Source organism: Maniola hyperantus, chromosome 12, assembly GCF_902806685.2.
Source record: "Maniola hyperantus chromosome 12, iAphHyp1.2, whole genome shotgun sequence".
Lineage (NCBI taxonomy): Eukaryota > Metazoa > Arthropoda > Insecta > Lepidoptera > Nymphalidae > Maniola > Maniola hyperantus.
This window is the reverse complement of record NC_048547.1, coordinates 3309285-3331153: the sequence shown is the minus strand read 5'-3', so window position 1 is coordinate 3331153 and position 21869 is coordinate 3309285. Positions and strand designations below refer to the sequence as shown.

General features: G+C 37.2%; 1 protein-coding gene across 3 annotated transcripts in view; it reads left to right on the top strand.

Annotated features, from left to right (window-relative positions):
• Cad96Ca (tyrosine kinase receptor Cad96Ca) overlaps window positions 1–21869 on the top strand; it is a 62941-nt gene that overhangs the window by 13567 nt on the left and 27505 nt on the right. For 2 of the 3 annotated variants that reach the window (XM_034973956.2, XM_034973954.2), the window contains exons 1-2: window positions 9439–9690; window positions 21409–21699. In XM_034973956.2, the coding sequence (XP_034829847.1) occupies window positions 21642–21699 (58 nt within the window). In that variant the 5' untranslated portion in view covers window positions 9439–9690; window positions 21409–21641. Of the gene's footprint in view, window positions 1–9438; window positions 9691–21408; window positions 21700–21869 lie in introns of those variants that run through there. The other variant, XM_069502170.1, reaches the window with a different exon arrangement.

Below are 21869 nucleotides of genomic sequence, written 5' to 3'. Positions count from 1 at the left end.
GTGGCTAATATTCTTTAAAAAAAAATTGGAGTACCAGTGGTACCAGTTTAGATATTATTAAGTAAGTACTAAGTATAATAGCTGTGTAGAAGGATTAGATAAGTTCCTATTAACCCGGGCATGAGTCACATGACCAATGAAATATCGAATACTTTCACCTGTCGCAAACGGATGCTGGTTGCCTTGCAATACCTAATTTGTTTTTATAGATTGCAAAACATACCAACTAGCTGATGCCCGCAACTTCGTCCACGTGGAGTGTGGGGACTCTTTGACTTTCCGGGATAAAAGAGTGTCTATCTTAAGCCACAGCCACAAAGTTGCCCAGCGATATAAAAAACGATATATCACGGGGTGGAACAAACATGTGAGACCAGCTCATGTAAAAGCTCGACTCTGCTTTCAGTCATGGGTGTGGGCGGGGAGGCCGACATGTGCAGTCACGTACGACGAGATGCGGGAATTCGTAAGTTATTTAAAAATAAACTTAAATGGTGCCAGAACAACGAGGAGCAAATCAAAATGGACATCCTAGCAACGGCGTATGAGACTAAGCATTTCGGCAAGTTCTGGCAGCACATTATTAGACTGAATGCACAGGCGAGTCTTCCGACCGAAGTAGGTGGCGTGAGCGGATCTCAAAAGATTGCTAATATGTTTAGGGAACAATTCAAAGTGGCGCCTCTTAAAATAGACACCATGAACAGTGTTGCTAAGGACATCGTGGTTGACAGAGAAGCTCTGGTGCGTTTTACGCTTAGTGAAGTTAAGGGAGCACTAAAGAGTATGTAATTTTTTGTAAGTAGTTCTATCGAAATCCAATCGATGATCAATAAGCCGAATCAATTTAACTTAAATTAACTGATCGTTGCCTAGCCAACTTATAACGACCTAAGTAATTTTAATGTTATGATCAACGATTGCTTGAATTTGATTCACTAATTTTAGAATTAAACTAGCTCTTACCCGTGACTTCTTTCGCTGGATATAATTTATAGCATAAATCAATCGGGGATAATGTAGCTAAATAAATAGCTATCTACCAGTGAAAGAATTTTCAGAATCGGATCATTAGTTCCAGGCATTACTTACCCCTTACTTCCAAACTTAAAAACTTTAGGTACCTCTTTATAACATTAAATAGTGTGGACTGTGCAGCGCTTCAGAAAAGCTGTTTAATATAACAAAGTATCCTTAAAACTATTATGGGGATTGGGGTAACTTATTCTATCAATAGATTCAACTTTCAAGTCAACGACATTAAATTAATGTATTTTTACTCTTCAATATTAGTTTGCAAGTTTCGAAACCACAAGTGTAAGCGCTTTATACAGAATTCTTTCAAGACATTTCATTTACTTTCCCGAACTTTATTTTACGCGAAATTGACCCTTAGTCTGTAGAAAGAGGCAGTAATAAACTAAATAATAGGTAGTGATTCTATAGGCAGACGTGAAACGGTTAATAGGACCACATTATGATGGAACTTTAAACTTTACCGCTCATAAAATAGAAGGCAATTTGGCTTACGAGCTTTCCAGAAAACCTAGCGTTAGAACATCCGTTTTCTAGATCTGTACTAACTACTACCTACCTGTACCAGTAGTCTAAGATTTTACGTCCCACCAAACGTTGCTAGAATTCGAGAGTCGAAACACTTCTGCTTTATAGTAAACTGGATCTTAAGTGCCTTGTTTTAAAGCTCAAGTTTGTCTACACATCTACAGCCAGCGCTCCAAGCGGAAACCTTGCGAAATTAAAATCAGTGGCATTGAATTTTTGACTTTCAAGGCTCTTTACGTCCATTTTACTTTGATGTTATTGTGATTCGATTCTCGAATTCTAGCAACGTTTGGTGAGACGTATAATCTTGTACTACGGATACTGTATTGACGTAATACGATTTTGCAAAGGACAAGTCGACACGGATCTTATGTAAGTAAACGTTAAAGAAATTTATAAAAGAACTAGCTTATGCTTGCAACTTCGTCCGCGTGGACTACATCAATTTCAAACCCTCATTTAATCCACTTAGGGGTAGAATTTCGAAAAATCCTTTCATAGTGAATACCTACTCTTTACAAAAAAACACACCCTCCAAATTCCATGTTTCTAGGAACAGCGGTTTAGGCTGTGCGTTGATATATAAGTCAGTTAGAGCCTCAATTATAGCTCAACCGGTAAAGGAAAGCCTGAAAACCGAAAGGTCGACGCTTCAAACCCCGCCCGTTGCACTATTGTCGTACCTACTCCTAGCACAAGCCTGGCGCTTAGTTGAAGAGGTAAGGGGAATATTAGTCATTTAGTTAGTCAGTCAGTCAAGACGTTGAATTTGATGTATATACAGATTCTGAATCATTTGGCTTATTTCAATCGCTGAATAGGTATTAATCTTTAGCGAAATCATAAATTTAGACGTGTTGGCAATTTTAATAAGTTTTTCCTTATTCGTTCCGATAAATAGATTTGATTTCTTGTTTCTTAATGAGAAAAGCCTCATCTCCTAATTGGCTCTGACTGCGAAAGATCTGAGGACGTACTTTATTATTATTATTATTTTACTAGCTGATGCCCGCGACTTCGTACGCGTGGATTTAGGTTTTTAAAATCCCCGGGGAACTCTTTGATTTTCCGGGATAAAAAGTAGACTATGTCACTCTCCAGGTCTTAAACTATACCTACCCATGCAAAAAATCACGTCAATCCGTTGTCCCGCTGCGACGTGATTGAAGGACAAACCAACAAACCAGTAAACCAACAAGCCAACAAACCAACAAACAAACACACTTTCGCATTTATAATAAGGGTGATTATACACACATTATGATTTAAAACAAACATCTAAACAACCCTTAATAGTAGGTAAATCTACCTAAAACCCTAAATCTAATATTCTTTTACTTATGTGCCATAAGACTTACCTACCTACCAAATTTATGATTCTAGGTCAACGGGAAGTACACGGAAGTAGACGGACAGACAGATAGGTAGACGGACAGATGGACAGATAGACAGACTGCAGACGGACAACAATCCGATCCAATAAGGGTTCCTTTTTTCCTTTCGAGGTACGGAACCCTAAAAACTTGGCATACCTTGTACCTTCCTAACAATATATAGATACTGTTAGGAAGGTCTGTGAAGATATACATGTATAGACATAGACGTTAAATTAACGTCTTTGAGTTTACTTTCTTCTTTCCCAACATAACAATTACAGCGGTCAGCGAACTCTAATGCGCTATGGGGGTTTCAAAACACAGTCTTCGTTCCAATGACTGACTATTATTTCCCATCTCACTCCATCCTCTGCTGTGTAAAAGAGACAGCATCAAGAGAAATTAGCCAAGGCATAACAGCAATTTTAAATGCTTTCACACGACCGTGTCTAGAGATGTTTGAAATGATGTAATATTGTTTTATTCAGAGCCATGATTGTTTAGAGCTTGGGTCTATTTGAAAGCGCATTGGTTCGAGTATCGGGGTTTTCTCTGATATTAATTTCCTACGTGTACTTACTTATCTATTTTATGAAGAAGCGACGAACTCCCTGGCGCAGTGGTGAGCGCTGTGATCTTATAAGTATACCTAATAAGGAGGCTGCAGGTTCGGTTCCCAGCAGAGGCAATTTGGGAATTTATAACTTACCTACTAGAGGCTACAGTCGTGGCTAGTGACTACCCTACCGGCAAAGCCGTGCCGCCAAGCGATTTAGCGTTCCAGTATGATACCTTGTAGAAACCGATAGGGGTGTCTAATGAAAACTGTCCCCTGCCAAATTTCATGCTTCTAGGTCACCGGGAAGTACCCTATAGGTTTTCTTGACAGACACGACAGACAGACAGACAGACAGACAACGAGGTGATCTTTTTTTCCTTTTGAGCTACGGAACCCTGAAAATATTTATGAACACGCGGCTTGAGCTTTAAATAGGTATATCTCACATTTATTATTATAGAAAATTATTGTCTCCATTGATCATTTCAATGAATATAAATTAGAATAACACGCTTATCAAAAAAGTAAACACGAGGTAAATAATGGACTCGTATGAACAAAACCCTAGTTGAATAGACCTTCTGAATGCTTTGATTTTGTAAGGAGTTTGATTGTGGCGTGTATTGCATTGTGTAGAGATACGTGCGCACTAGTTGGACATCAGTCTGAACTCTGATATACATTATACAGTCACTGATATACAGTGTGTTTTTTTTAACTGGGACGGTATGGGAAAATCCAAAAGCAGTGGCGGATTTGCAGTCTTGGCCGCCATAGGCCCCAGACCATGTAGTAAGTAGGTACCAGCCGCCCTTTTCTCAGCACTCATCATAATTTTATAGACTACATAATGAATTTAATTTATTGCCAACTTTATCACAACATCAGTGAATCCGAATAAATAAAAATAAAATAAAATAAAATAATAGACAACGATAGTAAGTACTTAACGTGGATACTGAAACGCAGATTACTTACTAAACGTAGATTTATGAATACTTTGCGTAGTGTAAGTACAACTAATAAGCCTGTAGGCCAACTCGCACGGTAGCTGGCACTCACGCACAGTGTATTATCCTCATTAATCTCATTAGTAAGTAAGTCGCAAGCTGATTTACACTTCATTATTACACAGTGAATGTCCAAGGAATGTTAGTTATGTAACAAGAGTCAGTGGGAACTGGGAACTTTGTGAGTTTTGTGACTCATAGCCCTAAGTCAATGGGCGCCTAGAAACCGATAAGGGGTTAGGTTGACTGATGAGAGTACTTAGTACTTAGTATAAAATGAAGAAGCGGACTGACTGACTGATCTAACAACATACAGCTCAAACTACTGGACGCATCGGTCTGGAATTTGGCATGCAGATAGCTAAAATGACGTAGACATCCGCTAAGAAAGAATTTTCAAAAACCCCTAAGGAGCTTAAGTAGAGGTTTGAAATTTGTGTAAGTAGTCCACGTGGACGAAGTCGCGGGCATAAGCTACCTAGCCATAATTATAAAAGCAGATTTAGTATCTCGTTGGAGCCGAAAAGTCCTAGAGTGGAGACAGGGCAGTAAAGCGTAGTCTGGGGATTTTGGGACGCTCTCTAGCACGATTGACCGACGATAAAAAAAGAAGATGGCGGCAAATGGCGGGATGAGGAAGGCAGTGTGATAGTGTTAAGTAGGGAAGGCCTATGTCTAACAGCTAAGTTCACAGGTTGACGATGAAGACTATGGTAATGATGAAATACCTAACTCAGTTTGAAACTTAGATCGAATCCAAACATCGAGTGCCCTTGTGTTCAGGTGTGGCAACTTATCAATCCATCCACAGTTTAATGACGTCATAATACACAGCAGAACTATTCTTTATTCACATGTACGTACCGTAGGTACCATCTTTGAAGATAAATATAATAAAATAATATTTTTTATTCAAATAAACTTTCACAAGTACTTTCGAATCGTCGGATGCATCTATCACTGGTTCGGAATGCCTTTCCTACCGAGAAGAACCAGCAAGAAACTCGGCGGTTGCGCTTTTCAAATATTTGCCAGCAGTATATATACATATTACTGTATGGTTGCAACTTGCAATTAGTCAAGTAAACTGTAAGTACCTGTGGTTTGGTAGTGAAGTAAATAAGCGAAATCAGGCGAATATCTATCCAAAATCCGAGTAAATAGATATATAAGTAAATAGATATAATAGGTAAATAGATATAAAAGGTACTAATTTCAGCCCGAGACTTCGTCTGCGTGATACTGAATTTTCAATCGTTGGACACGTACCTACTGCGTACGTACAACGTACAACTGCAGCACGAAAATTCTCGTAGTTTCTCCTGTTTTACCGAGATAAAAATATATAGTTAATCCTTGTAAGTTTCTATACCTGCAGTACCCAAGTGCGCAGTAAACTAAATCTTTGCCGGTAGGTAGGTAACTAGCCAAGGCTGAATTCTACCACCCCGTCAGATCAAACCAGAGCCAATTTTAAAATTATAAATTCCCAAATTACCCCTTGTAAGAATTTAGCATTCCACTTTTAACCACTTATAAGACCACAGGGCTCACCACTGCGCCAGGGGGGTCGTCAAAAGGTTAATGAAATGAATTACCCCACGATAAATACGGGCCCTAAAACAAACCAAACCAGTATTTGCCCTGCAGTGTCTAATTTAAACAAACAAACACTAACCAGCCTTGGAATGCAATACATAGAGTTAGTACGAGATTTTACATCTCGCCAACATTGATAGAATACGAGCGTAGAAATATTTTAACTTCAAAGTAAAGTTCGTCCATGCATCTATAGTCAGCGTTTCAAGCGTAAACCTGGCGAAATGAAACTCGATGCTACATGAGTCTCGAATTTTGCCATTGTTGGCAAGTTAGAAAATCTCATCTCGGTGGACGACTCGTGCACCCACCGGCTTCTTCCACCAGTGGGTGCAAGAGGAATTCGTATTTACCCGTACAGTGTACATCCACTGCATTAGGGTAGGAATTAAATTTAAATATGTTGATACGTGGTATCGATAAATAAATACAAAATAGAAAGTTGAATAGTAGCCCTTTTTATTAAGAGTTAAGAGTGTAAGTGAAGAAAATAGTAAAATATTGCTTTTCGTTCATTCAAGGTTTAATTATTATTATTTGTTTATTTTGATGAATACAGGTTGTGTTTCTGGATTTTTGTAATCGATCCGATGTATCGACATATTTTTAGATTTAATTCCCCTAGCACCCACTGGTAGGAGAAGACGGTGGGTGCACGGGACTTCCACCATGATCTCATACTTACCCTTCAGATATAATAGATCGAGTCCAGATAGGCGCTCGTCCGTTTTGATGCCAGCATTCGTTATGACCTGCCATGGCGTCTACCATTCAATGTCAATCAGATCTGCTGTGGATTTACAATTTATGTATAGTCGCCAAGTACGAATTGATTTTTTAGGTGTTGAGTTGAGAATGAACAGTTATTGGTATTTCTGAGAAAAAATCGTGCTTCAAGTTCAGGTGATATTAGAGAAAACTTGAAGATCAATAAAGAAGAAAAATAAAGCTTTAAGTTTAGTTCGTTTTTAAAGTAATTTAGAGCTTGTAGTTCAATTAGTTTTTGGGAAAATCTAGTGCTTGAAGTTCAGTTAGTTTATGAGAAAACTAGGTATTTAATTAGTTTTTGAGATAACTTAACTTGTACGTTGAGTTAGTTTTTGAGATAAATGGAGCTTAAAGTTTCTTTGCGACCGTCGAAAATATTATATTATTATCATTGATGTTAGAGGAGCCACTGTGACTATTATAGCAAAGTTTTATAGGTAGTACGTAAATATTGAGATAGGACTCTCCATATTTGCTCTAGGTATGTGTCAATTTTTCATATCAAAATTAGGCACCGTCATGGCACCGTACTAAACCATACTTTTGACATGACAGTTGACACATAGAGCAAATAATATGGCGAACGTCCTTACTTATAATATATGCATTACTTGGTTTTGGCTTAGAAAGACTTTATAAGTACAATGCGGCGAAATACCACGCCGATGACGCTACCGTTACTAAAGTCACTGACCATCGCACGTGCTCTCGCAACTTAAACGCCTTGAGACAAGCTTTAATGAGTTCCGTGCCCGAATATACCATAAATACCTGGCTGATGCCCGCCACTTCATTAGCTTTGTTAGTAGGACAAAACCAGGCCACTATGGAGGCATTATTTCCAGAATACACAGGGTCTCATCTTCGTAATAGACAATAATGATCGAAACAATCACGTTAATCCGTTGCCCCGTTGCGACAGGATTGAAGGGCAAACCAATAAACCTACAAAGAAATACACTTTCGCATTTATAATACAGTACGTGGCCAAAAGTGATGACCATCGGCATTTAGAATGACATTTCATCTTTGTAGAGCGTTGTCTCTGTCAGTCATACTCATATGACGCTTTGTCGGTCTTAACGACCGAGACAGTTCTCTATGTTCTCTACAAATCTGCTGTCTCCTTCTAAAGATCGATGTTCATCACTTTTGGCCGCGTATGTATGTGTGTATGTATAATGATGTAATGATTGTACCTGGATCAGGAGAATATACTATTGACCGAATTTCGACCACGATAGTTGACATCAATGCATATGTCACATACCATGTGATACATCGGAGATATAATGTATTGTACACTTGCACAGTTATCGCAAGAATATCATAAATTCAGAAAATTACAACCAAGTATCATGTCGCAAAGAGCGCATTGTGCCAGCAATAACTTCCAAGAATGCAAAGAAAATATGTAACAAAATGGCGTGCTAAAAGATTTATTAATTTTGAGTACGAGGCTCTGAAGATACGAAACAAATCTACCTATCTCTATTATGATAATAATAATAATTTATCTATCTATTACAGGTAAATAACTTTAGGATAGCTAAACAAAGCCTTTGTAAGTTTATCAGTGGTATAGGGATAGGCATTACTTACGAGTCGGTAAATTATAATACCGATTCACACAATTAATTGAATGGTTTCGGATAGGACTTCCTCTTATCAAACTAATGCTTTAATGTCCGAGGGACCGAAAGCAATTTCGATCCTTGGAGATAATATTACCTACCCGAATAGGTATGATGCTCCATGTGGCCAATTTATTTTAATTTAATTTAATTTAATTTAATTTAAGAATCTATTAAGTCATTTCAGACTATTTTGGCTTTAAATAAAATAGTACCCCTACTCAATAAATTGATTAGGTACAGATCAAAAGCACAACATACCTACAGACTTCTTAGGTAATTTGTGTCAAGAGGCACAAATATCCTTGATGGAACCTCAATTTTTGTACTTACTTTTTGAGGTGGACACTCGACTTCAGCTCTTTACAAAGATCTTTTAAAAAGTATACCGGGAATTTAGGGAAATTTATTTTAAATTTTAGTTAAAAATTAAAAAGAACTTATAGCAATACTTATGTTAGATAAAAATAACCGATAATAATAATGAGCATAAAGGAAACAAAAACGATAAAAAAATTGAAAGTCTTGGTCTGATCAACCATCTTGTTTTAAACTTGATTTAATGTTACCTACGCTAAACAACCATGATTAATTAACTGGTCACCAGGTCATAAAAGCTGATAAAAGGAAGTGAATATTACTCAACTTTGCAACTTCTACCTAAATTAAAGACGTTATGCTAATGAAGTGACTTACTTCACATTTTATGGGCAAAGTGAGAGAAAAGTTAACGCAACTTCATGCAAACCTGTGTTTTCCCCAATACGACATCAACCTGCTAATTCTTCAAGCGAATTGAGTAGAAGCGCCTTGACTTTTATTCAATTATAATCTTTATTACTAGGAAAATAAAGTTGTAATTTAGTTGTTAATTGGTTACTTGTGGTGGGGTTTGATGACATTGTCAAGTCTTTAAGTGAGCAGTCAGTAGCAAGACCCGGTGCGCGTGCGCTGTCTGACGCCATTTTGTTTATTTCAAACTTCGAAGCCTTAATTTTTTTTGTTCACGGCTATCAGAATAAATTGTTGACGGTTTTATTTACAAGGTCATACGGAAATTACACATAGTTGAACAGATCCGTGTGCTAAAGTTCTTTGAAATGTTCAATGTGACATTAAGTGTAGTGAATGTGATGTTTCAGTAATACAAATGAGATTTTTGGATTATCATTGGTTTAACGGTACGTATAGTTTTAATTAACTTAATATTGAAGTATATTCGAAGTCTGCACTGTATGAAAGGCAAGATTCTTAATAATTTTTTTTGAAAGTTTGCCTTATTGTTCCTTGCCTAGGTGCATATTAGTTTAATATTTTATTTTCACATACTTTCTTAGTTATGATAATAATGATTTTGATGAAGTCTTTGGAAAAACAAATTATCAAACATGCTACAGATTAAAAGCAAACGACTATTTCTGAATTGAAAAATAATTAAAGTAGGTACCTATGTAATTCCGTGAAGAAAAGCTGATAAAAATACTCTGTAAAAAAGACCGTTTAGATATTGTAACAAAAACAGATGTAGGTGCCTATGACTTTTTTTATTTTGCAAAGCTACCTTCTACCTATACCTTATAATACCATTATTAAAACAGTAAAGAAGATCTAATTACAGTAAAACAGAATAATGGAAGAATACATCAATTCATTATTTCTTATATAGATATAAGAAATAGTGAAACAAATCGCATATGATAAAACACTGAGATAATAGATAGGCAAGTATTAATCACGAACAGAAACAAAAACATGCAAATTCTGACATTAATCCAATTGGCAAATGTGTATTAAGTGTCAATACGAGATGGCCACATGTCGAGTCGAATTAAATTCGATATGTCGATACATGGTCGATACCATAAAACTTTCTATTGATTAATGAATGGATGTTGAACGCGGGTCCAGCGACTTTCCAGTACGTACACTTTCTCTAGACTTGTTGCGTCACTGCGCATGAGTTCGGTGAATTACACCTACTATGAAAATTATTATTTCCAACAAAAAGTTAACTGGGTTGTAGCAAAGCCAGGTTAACCTATATATATAATCTCCTACCCTCTCTTCCTCCACATTCCTGAAGATTATTATTCTTTAGCGCACTTGTGAGTACTGTGGTTTTACCAAATGCAAATTGGTCCCAGCCATGGTCCAATTCCCGGCAGCGGTAATTTGGGAATTTATAATTTAGCTTAGCTTGTAATTCAAAGCGAAAAAACAATATTCTGCGAGTGATCACTAGTTAAAAGATATCATAATAAAAATCCTTTCAGACGTGCCACAATCTCACCATACACAAACACTACACTACATACACTATCATGTATGAAAACGCATAAGTAGTTTGATTCTCAAATAATTATTTTCGTGTGGTAGACGACATAACAACCACTCCCATCACTCGCAAGTTGCTTATGCAAGCAGCCGACTACATCCGGATTCGTGACTTACCATTAATATTTTGTGGCTACGAAAACAATACTTCTGGCAACTCTGATTATTTGCACAATAATAAGAATATTAATACATAATTATTAATAATAAGAATATTAACAGCTTGTCTGAACGGAGACTATACAACTTACGCAGAAGACAATAAAATCCACTAGTCCGATGGGACTATGACAATATTATAAATAATTGATATGATTGAATAGACATTGCTCTATTGCCTCAATTCACTATAGTCCGATGAGTTGGCAATTTGACACGACTGGAGATACTTTAGGCGCAGTATCAACGACTTTACGACAGTTCTACGAGGCACGGGGTTGTAGCCAGGGGTGTCACAGATAATCGCATCTGCCTCCGCAAGTGCACAATATTCGCATTAATTCAGACATCTTGACCCGCATCCGTATCAATTAATGCGGAGCTTTTACGGATGCGGATTCATATCTGCAACAAGTAACGACTTGTGAAGAAAGTGGATTGGGCCAGAGAAGCGCGTGCCTCGCGCGTTTGCTCGTTGCTATCTTCGTTCGCTAACTAACCAATCTATCTTAAAGAATCCTGAAATCTGAATTCGCAGATGTAAACTTCTAATAATCCGCGTCCGCGGATGTCAAGTTTTTTGCATCCGTAAAACCGACCGCTTCCAAATGTCAAACTCCGGGCTGCTGCCTGTTACTGAGCATTTCACACGTAGTAATTTTGGTGTTGTCCGTCTAAATAGACACTTAGTTGAATTTATCACGGTTGTTGTTCAACATGTTGAGCCTTATTGAGAAATAATCGGCCGTATGTAACGCTATCAAACCTAATTTGTACCCGACTAAGACGCGTCAAACTGGTTTCTTGATAATAATATTATTTGGGATCATTCGCACAAACACGTTTTGTCTAATTATAGAAAAATACGTCCGAAAGATTAGTTGATTTACTTTCTAGCATTTAATTGAGTTAACTAATACTTATTTCAGATTAGCTTAAATGTCACTTACAAACCCCTATCAATCATTCAATCCCTAAGGGGGTTAACCCCTTAGGGATCACAATCGAGTCACAATAGAGCGCATGTAACGCTATCAAACCTAATTTGTATCAACTCTTACAAGACACGCCAAACAGGATTCTTGATAGGTAATGTGATTTGGGTTGTTGTTGATGATCCGGCGAGGCGACGTTGGCATGATGAATTAGATAACTTAACAGTTACATGGCCTGAAGAGGCACGGAATAGGAAATGGTGGAAGGATCGGAGGGAGGCCTTGGCCCAGATGTGGGACAGTACAGGCTGATTTAGATTAGATTAGATGATTTGGGCTCATTCGCACAAACACGTCTACTCTTACCCAATACTTTAGAAAATTACTTCTGAAAGATTACATGAATTTATTTCTAGCCTATACTTATTTCAGATTTCTTTGGTGTGTCATCCATGCCATATAATTAAATTAATCAAGTTATTGACTGGCTCCCGCAATTATTTCAAGATGTCGATTTCATCAAACATTCCTTTCTAAAAACACAAATATAAATCAGCTTTGAAAGCTATTTGAAATGATTTACGAAGAAAAGTAATAATAAAATGAAAGCGATTACAGACGTAATACAAACAAATATCATTAAAAAAGCATAAAGCGCTTTGGGTTCGGGGAATACTAAACAGACGATTTTAAGAATGACTAAAAAGACGATTCTCTTACATGACTATAAATTAATTGGAGTGAGTCAGTAACTGGTACGCTCGGCCTACCCACGACTTTTTCCAGCGCGTTGCGGTGAGCGGCAGACACAAAAATTATACCTAGTTTCGTAATCGATTAACAGCACCTTGACTCTCGGAGCTAGATATGTTGCCGTGACGTGAGCTATTCACGCCGAGCGCACTTTGAATTTGCTCAGATATAAGATAGAGTTAAAACGAGACAGATTTATGTGAGAGATATAGGTCTGTCTCGTTTTAACTCTGTCTTAAGTCTAAGCTAAGTCAGAGTGCGCTCTATAGATTTCACCCTAAGACTTTCGCCGAGTCGTGTCCAAAAAATTTGATTTGCAAAATTAGATTGAAGTTGTCGAGAGAGGGAAGGTGCGTGATTCTACGGATTATTACGCACAGCCGGATGTCCACGCACCGCACACAAGGATTTTCCAACGGTGCGTGTCAGTCTGTGTGGGTCTTGAGATTCGAAGCCATTTTAAAGTTGCCGAAAAAAAATTAAAAAAAAAGTACCTACATACCAGATAATTATAAGCTAAAAAAAATTAATTAAGATGTAGCTTTGTTTAATGTAACACTCCCCAACGAACTGCACTTAAGTGTAGCAAGTAACAATAAATTAGAGTAAAACGAAAAAGGCAAAAAAAAAGCCATTCATAGTACCGACCTACAAAAGTCTCCGACCACCATGTCGGAGGAAAAAAGGAAGGAACACAAAAAAAAAAAAAATGCCGACTAGTCGCGGATCACATGCACCGCACCCTACAAGACCTATAAGAGACTAGCTTCTGCCCGCGGCTTCGCCCGCGTGGCCTACAGGAAACAAATGGCATTTTTTTTTTCAGAAACAAACATTATAACATCAGGTTTCTTAGCTGACACCTAACCTCAAGAAAAAATCTACTTTCCAATACCACCCTTATGGGCAAATTTTCCAAAAATCGTGAAACACGTATTTGTTCATTTCTGACCGAAACCCCAAATACCAATTTTCATGCAAATAACTTGACAAATGACGGACTTTCATACAAACTTCCATCCCCCATTTAACCCACTTAGGGGTGGAATTTCGAAAAATCCTTTCTTAGTGGATACTTACTCTTTACAAAGAATAGACCCTCCAAATTTCATGTCTTTAGGACCAGCGGTTTAGGCTGTGCGTTGATATCTATGTCAGTCAGTCAGTCAGTCAGTCAGTCAGAACTTTGAATTTTATATATATAGATAATTTGTGTCCAGCTGTGTGGACGTCTATCGTTGATAATGATGATGATGGCACCTTCCAGGCTAGCCGGCTTCTATCTTAGATTGCATCATCACTAACCAAGTTACGGTCAGATCACAGTTAATTGTCTCTGTATAATAATAGTAAAAAACTCGTACGGTGTTCATGAGTTGAAATGTCACAATTATATTTTACGACTCAATATCCATTCATCTTCAATGTAATTACAATTGCTTGGCGTTGTGCTATTTGAACGGCTCAATCGTCTAACGGTAAATTTTTATAATTGAATTCATGCATGATCGACATGATATTATCCAATTGGGTCTCGACTCTTGCAGATCGAAGATCTCACTATAGACATGCGTTATATTATAACTTATTTAATAGTAAATTAATGTCAGGCGTAAGTATTTATGCTCGCGACTTCGTCCGCGTGAACTACACAAATTTCAAACCTCTATTTCACCCCCTTAGGGGTTGAATTTTCTGAAATCCTTTCTTAGCGGATTCCTACGTCATAATAGCTATCTGCATGCCAAATTTCAGCCCGACCCGTCCAGTAGTTTGAGCTGTGCGTTGATAGATCAGTGAGTCAGTCAGTCACCTTTTCTTTTTATATATTTAGAAGACTAAGTACTACTTGATCCGCCTCTACTTCACTCGGAATTTTCAGAAATTCCATTTTCTGATAGTTCTTAACAGGAGTCAACCTTATGTTGCAAAGAAACATGCAATCTAATCCCAGCTTAGGTTTGAGCTGTGTGTTAATATATTGTATTCTTCCTGGCTGCTAAGGTTTTCGAAAACTATATGAGACAATGCTCTACAAACCAGCTATTTCCTTCTAAAGGTTGATGTATATTACTTTCTGCCGCGTACTGTACAGTGCGACAATCGCAATCACCTTTGATCAGCCGACACTCGCTCAATATTGGCTACAAATTAGGGCATTGTTGCAACAAGAATATCATTTGGAACACCCTTCCAGCATCAGTTTTCCCCTCCAATCATAATATGGGTACCTTCAAGTCAAGAGTGAATAGGCATCTTCTAGGCAAGCGCGCTCCATCTTAGGCTGCATCATCACTTGCAACCAGGTCTGATTGCAGCCAAGCGCTAGTCTATAAATTTAAAGAAAAAAACATAAATTGAACCAATCACAACAATTACGATTGTACGTACATAATAATGATTGCAGCAGGTTTTCCAGAATCGATATGGTCCTAAAACTTAGAACCTCGTGACGATTAGCCGGTAAAAAATTATATGTTTTTTTTTTACGATTCATAGCTAGTTAATGATAGTCTCATAGTAAATGTTTTTTAACAAGTACCTACCACTTTGTAGCATGACTAGGTATATACAACTGTTTGATACATATAAATAAAATATTCGTAGGTTTTCTACCTGTTTGCTCCTGGAAAAAATAGAACTGTTTTGCATAAGGATGTTTAGTCGATTCACCTGTGATTCTTTTTCAGTTGGCATTTGACCTTCTTTTTCTGTGCCCAATTGTGATGTATGAAACCTTTTATATTGATAAATAATATAATAGGTGCTTGAAATTGATGTTTTATTCCCGTTTTATCAAAGTTTAACGTTCAACATAAATGTAAGTGGATATTCAAATTATCTAAAGAGCAAATTTCGCTTAAATCGTTTCTAAATAATAAAACATTTTTCTTTATTGAGGCAACTGGTGTTTAGTGTTTACCTACTTAGGTAATTCAAAATTTAGTCTCTTTATTAAATTTTATTTTCATTGATGAAATGTGCATGTAGCTGCGAACCTCTCTAACACATAAGTACCTTCAAACTCTACATACATGCAAGTAAAACCAAAAACTTATATTTTTGATGTTGTGAGGTGGACAATTTCACAGGTGGCATATGAAAAATAACGTGAAAAGCATTTCCTTTTAAAGGTCCTTCCATATATGTATCTTTCGCTAAATCACATCTTGGGAATCAAGCCCCTATTAGATATAGTACCTACCTACATTATGTGTCAAATAAATTGTATAAAACTACCCGTACCATACCCATACCATACCGTACCAGTACCCGTAGTATAAGATTTTACGTCTCACCAAACGTTGCTAGAATTCGAGAGTCGAAACACAATAACATCAAAGTAAAATGGACCTTAAGAGCCTTGAATTGAAGACAAATATTCAATGCCACTGATTTTAATTTCGCAATGTTTCCGCTTGGAGCGCTGGCTGTAGAAGTGTAGACAAACTTGAGCTTTAAAACAAGGCACTTTAGATCCAGTTTACTGTAACGCGGAAGTATTTCGACTCTCGAATTTGGTTTGGTTTGGTGAGACGTAAAATCTTGTGCTACGGGTACTGGCATTTAAATTTTGTGATAAAGACCGACCGACCGAAGAAGAGAGTGATTTTGTGATTTTGAGAAGAAGAGTGACAAAGGCTACTTTTATCTCGGAAAAACAAAAGTTCCCACGGGATTTTTAATAACCTAAATCCATGCGCAGGAAGTCGCGGGCAACAGCTAGTATGTAATAAAAGCGAAATACCACTTACTTCACTGATTCTCCTACGAATTACGTAAATAGTCTTAGTTAATGATCTCCGCGTAACTCCATTGAAAGCTTGTAGGCAGTTGTAAGGTATTCCTGGCAGGCTAATGCTTCCACTCCAATTAGATTTGGGCTTAGTATCGCTGGGTAAACGTAATTGGGCCCGAATACCTATTAGTTCATCTAGATTCTAATTGCTCTTCGGTCTTTAATTCGCTCTTCGTATCTTAATTTTTTAACCCAAATCCAAAAAGAGGGGTATTATCAGTTTGACGTGTATCTGTTTATTTGCGTATCTGTGCAGGTATATGTCAGCCTGTGTAACTGATTATCCGGAATAAAAGTGACCGTGACTCTTAAGGTCTTTAAAATATTTCTTTAAAACATTCACAGAATATACCGCCCCGGCCTTCCAACATCAATGGTCAAATCAGCTAATTTTTATCAAACGTCAAAACACTCGCTTAGTATGGCCGAGCTTGGATGAAATGCCCTGGAAATACCTACACATATTATTATGTGACGTAGGTACTTTTTTAGTTAAATAGATACCTAATTTAAAATGGTTAGCAAACTTAAAACTAACAGCGGACGTGGATTTTACGAATTTTGGAAGACCCACTATACCTACATATTAATAATTACCTACTAAGAAATAATTTTTTTTTGACCTAGGCATCATCCCCATTGTAGCCAACAGTAGGTTCAACACTGACCAGTCAGAAACACGGATTGCAGCCAAGTTATTAAATTTATATCGCCACCGAGCCTCAATAAAATAAACCGCATCTAACAGCCGCATTCAGAGTCGCTTAATCGTTACTTAAGTTTAGTTACGAGACAGAGCTATATAATTATCTCACATAAATCTGTTTCGTTTTAACTCAATATTAAGTAACGATTAGCGACTCTGAGTACGGCTGTAAGTGTAGAGGCCCATACCTCTAAAACCTGAATAAGCGTTTATAATGCGGAACTAATTCGTAAATACAGTAGGTATCATTCTCAGCGCGCATACATTGAGAAGTCAATTTTTAGGGTTCCGTACCTCAAAAGGAAAAACGGAATCCTTATAGGATCACTTTGTTGTCTGTTTGTCTGTCTGTCGGTCTGTCAAGAAACCTACACTACAGGGTACTTCCCGTTGACCTAGTCATAAAATTTGGCAGGTAGGTAGATCTTATAGCTCATTCGGGGAAAAATCTGAAAACCGTGAATTTGTGGTTACATCACACAAAAAAATTTAAATTGTGCTCATGAACTAAATTAGTATCTATTTTCAATTTTCGAAGTAAGATAACTATATCAAGTGGGGTAACATATGAAAATGCTTCACTTGTACATTCTAAAACAGATTTTTATTTATTTTTAGGTATAATAATTTTTGATTTATCATGCAAAATGTCGATAAATTACGATTGTAATACGGAACCATCAGTGCGCGAGTCTGACTCGCACTTGGCCAGTTTTTTTTTATCGGCGCACATTTTGATCTTTGACTCGGTATTTCAATGTCATTTTCCGTGTCCAATTTGGAGTGATGAGAAGCGAAAGAAGCAAATATGTATGTATTAGGAGCGTGCTCCGTTCAAACCAAGTTTGAATATCAATCAAACTCAATAAGATTTTTATTGACACGCTCTAGAAACAATATATGAGTCTGTGGTTTGCCCGAGTTCTGTTGAAAAGATAAAAACGCTTTTAGACAAGCGCGCTCCATCTTAGGCTGCATCATCACTTGCCACCAATGAAATGATAAAAATTGCCATACCTAAATGAAAAAAAAATTAACTACTTATTTTGTCCTTCTACCTTTTTACTCCTCTTAGAATAAGAAGGGTTTAGGCCATAGTCCGCCCCGCTAGTCAAGTGCGGATTGGCAGACTTCACACACCTTTGAGAACATTAAAGAACTGTCGGGGATGTGTTTTATCACGATGTTTTCCTCGATGATGGCAATAATGATTATTTAAATTTTATAATAATAAAGATTGAAGCTTTTGCAATAAGAGAAATGGTGCTTTTGATAAAGTAACCCAAATATGTGTGCTTTAAGTAAACGTTTTGTCTTAGTTTCTTATATTTTTGAAGTTATATATACGCTTAAGTTTATTTTTATTTTTTTATTGCGTAACAATTTGCGACAGTAGGTAATTCAATACATGATTTAAAAGATGCAGTAAAATCCTATCGATTGCGTGACCAGTCTGAAGTAATTGATTAATTGCAATCATTATTCTAGGTAGCAGATAGTATCTTAGACACATTATAGCTTAGATTGAGGAGATCATTGTGTAAATCGGGCTCGACCTTACCTACTACCAAACACACGAGTAAAGTAACCTATCAACACATGAGTAGATATCCATATGTGCTATCAACACCAAATAACTTTCACCTTTTATCAAATACGCCCTCACCCACAGTCTGGCCTTGTCCACGTCAAAGTTTTATTTCATTTTGATCGTAACATTTTCACAAATTCGCACCAGTTATTTGGGAATGAAACAATACAAAACAAAGGAATTCAGTTTCAACTTACGAAACTATTTCCGAACAAAAGTTCGAAGTTGAATGAAACTACACAATATCAAACCAGAAAACTCTTTCACAGAGCCTACATTTGAATAAGTACCTATATGCTTTAATATTAACTAGCTATGCTCTCGACTTCGTACGCGTGGACTACACAAATTTTAAACCCCTATTTCACCCTCTTAGGGGTTGAATTTTCTTAGCGGATGCCTACGTCATAATAGCTATCTGCATGCCAAATTTCAGCCCGATCCGTCTTGTAGTTTGAGCTATGCGTTCATAGATCTGTCAGTCAGTCAGTCACCTTTTTCTTTTATAATATTTCGGAAAATAGTTGATACTCGCGACTACGTCCGTGTGAATTTTTTTTTTTATGATTCCAAGAGAAATCGAACAGTTGTTCGATTTTCCGAGAAAAAGTCCATCCATCCATCCGTCTATTTAGGTGTCTATGTATAATTCGTCATCAGATGGTATGAATATGAAATAATTATTGTTCCCGTAGATATCGCTACCCAGTACCCATAAACTAGCTGATGCACGCGACTTCGTTCGCGTGTCTTTAGGTTTTAATAAATCCCATGGGAATTCTTTGATTTGGCTTTTCCAGGATAAAAAGTAGCCTATGTCACTCCCCAGGTTTTTTACTTTTCCATGCTAAAAATGACGTCGATCCGTTGCTCAGTTGCGATGTGATTGAAAGACAAGCCACAAACAACCAACCAACAAAACAAACATCAACAAGTATTTTTAACATCTGTTCAGCTTTTTTTTGTCATGTTTATCTAATATTTTGTGGGCAATAAAGTATTTCTATCTATAGATAGATGTCTATCTATCTAAATTCACGTGGACGAAGTAGCGGGTATTAGCTAATAAAATACTAAAGTACCTACTATACGCGCAAATTGCTAATGCGCGTGGCCGCCATTTTAGTGACGTCAGCACTAGACTGAAGTTTCGAGCTGACGCATATTTTTAACCGACTTCAAAAAAAGGAGGAGGTTCTCAATTCGTCGGAATCTTTTTTTACTTAAATATACGTCAAATGACGTCATTTCGATGTTAATGAGACATGGTTCCAGCGCAATAGCAATTTGCGGGACTCATAACTAGTAACATTACACTACTTTTTCTCGCCGAAATATATATTTAATCTAAGATTTAATCCGTCCGTGGAGAAAGCAGGCGCGCTCTAGTGGTCGTGGACTCGTGGTCAAGTGGCTCATACCGGAGTGGTGATTTCGTTCGCTGTACCGATTGAACGATACCATTCAATTATTACTGCCTCTAATTTCTAATGCTGTGATAGCCTAGTGGTTAGGATGTCCGCCTTCTAATCGGAGGTCCCGGGCACGCACCTCTAACTTTTGGGAGTTATTTGCGTTTTAAGCATCGATATAAATGACAAGATATGCCCAAGCGAACAAAATTTTTCACGGTTTTGGAACCAAATAAATAAGCGCCACTTCTTAGATACTAATGAACGAATCGTTTGAAATCCAGACGTCACTGAGGTTGCATTGGTGCTAAAGCACCAATGAGTCGGTGCCATTTTGTTTGTTCAATGGCTCTGTCCATACGAAGTAATATAATATTATAAGTCAATGGTTTTAAGTTATCAAATATCACTTGCTTTAACAGTGAAGGAAAACATCGTGAAAATGAAAAAATTAAAATTAAAATCTTTTTTATTCGTATAAACTTTTACAAGTGCTTACGAATAGTCGGATGCATCTACCACTGGTTCGGAATGCCTTTCCTGCCGAGAAGAACCAGCAAGAAACTCGGCGAGGAAACCTACATAATAATATGTTTGAGAGTTCTTAATAATGTTCTCAAAGGTGTGTGAAGTCTACCAATCCGCACTTGGCCAGCATGGTGAACTATGGCTACCCTTCTCATTCTGAGAGGAAATGCTAATACTTCTCATGATCAGTAGTGAACCGGCGACGGGTTGATGATGATGACGAAAGTATTCATTTGATACTGTCTAGTATCTACCTATCTAATCATAGCGCGTTGATTTCACGGACACGTCGGGCAAATATATCAAATTACTAGTCGATTTAATATTTGATCTCCATGAAAATGCCAAGTATCCATCACTATCAGTGTCTATTAGCTCTTATAGTATCACGATAGTAAATAAAACCCTGAGAAATTGGGCAATTATTTAAGTATACCTAATAACTCCTTATTTATTTATAGGTATTGAACTAAATTAGTACCTATAGAAGCGTTTTTTAAACAACATAATATTAGGTATAGTTTGTTCTATAAAGCTTTCAAAATTAGGATGATACTGGAAAATAACTGCCAGGTCATCCTCCATCCATCCAGTCAGCTTTTCCTTTAATAGTTAAATAGTTAAGTATATAGATGATGATGTTTCACTTCAAAAATGTAACTTTATATTTCTTTTGTTTCAGATCAACTTTTTTGGATAGTGCAGTGAACATTTGTGTATAAACAAAGTGCTTAATACAATAGTTATATCAGCGATGCACACCGCCACATTCCATTAGCTATTGTGTGTTAAACAACAGTTAGACCGTTGATTTACCGCGTGTGTTAACTAAGGTGTACATGTGTCTGTGATGTGGTTACACAGGGGACCAATGAAGCGACGCGGCCCGCGGCTTATCACCAACACATCGGGTCAATGAAAATGAATATAATACGTGTTATTATTGGCATCGTGTCAACATGCATTGTTTTTGGTAAGTACGATGATCTGCCAACAAGCCACTGACCCACCAGTTAAATAGGGGGCGACTGCAGGGGGTGCGGAAGGAAACCACATTTCCTTAACCTAATTTTATTTCAAATAATTTACGTATTATATTATACTATTATTATAAAAATTATCCTAATTGCTCCGACGATTTGT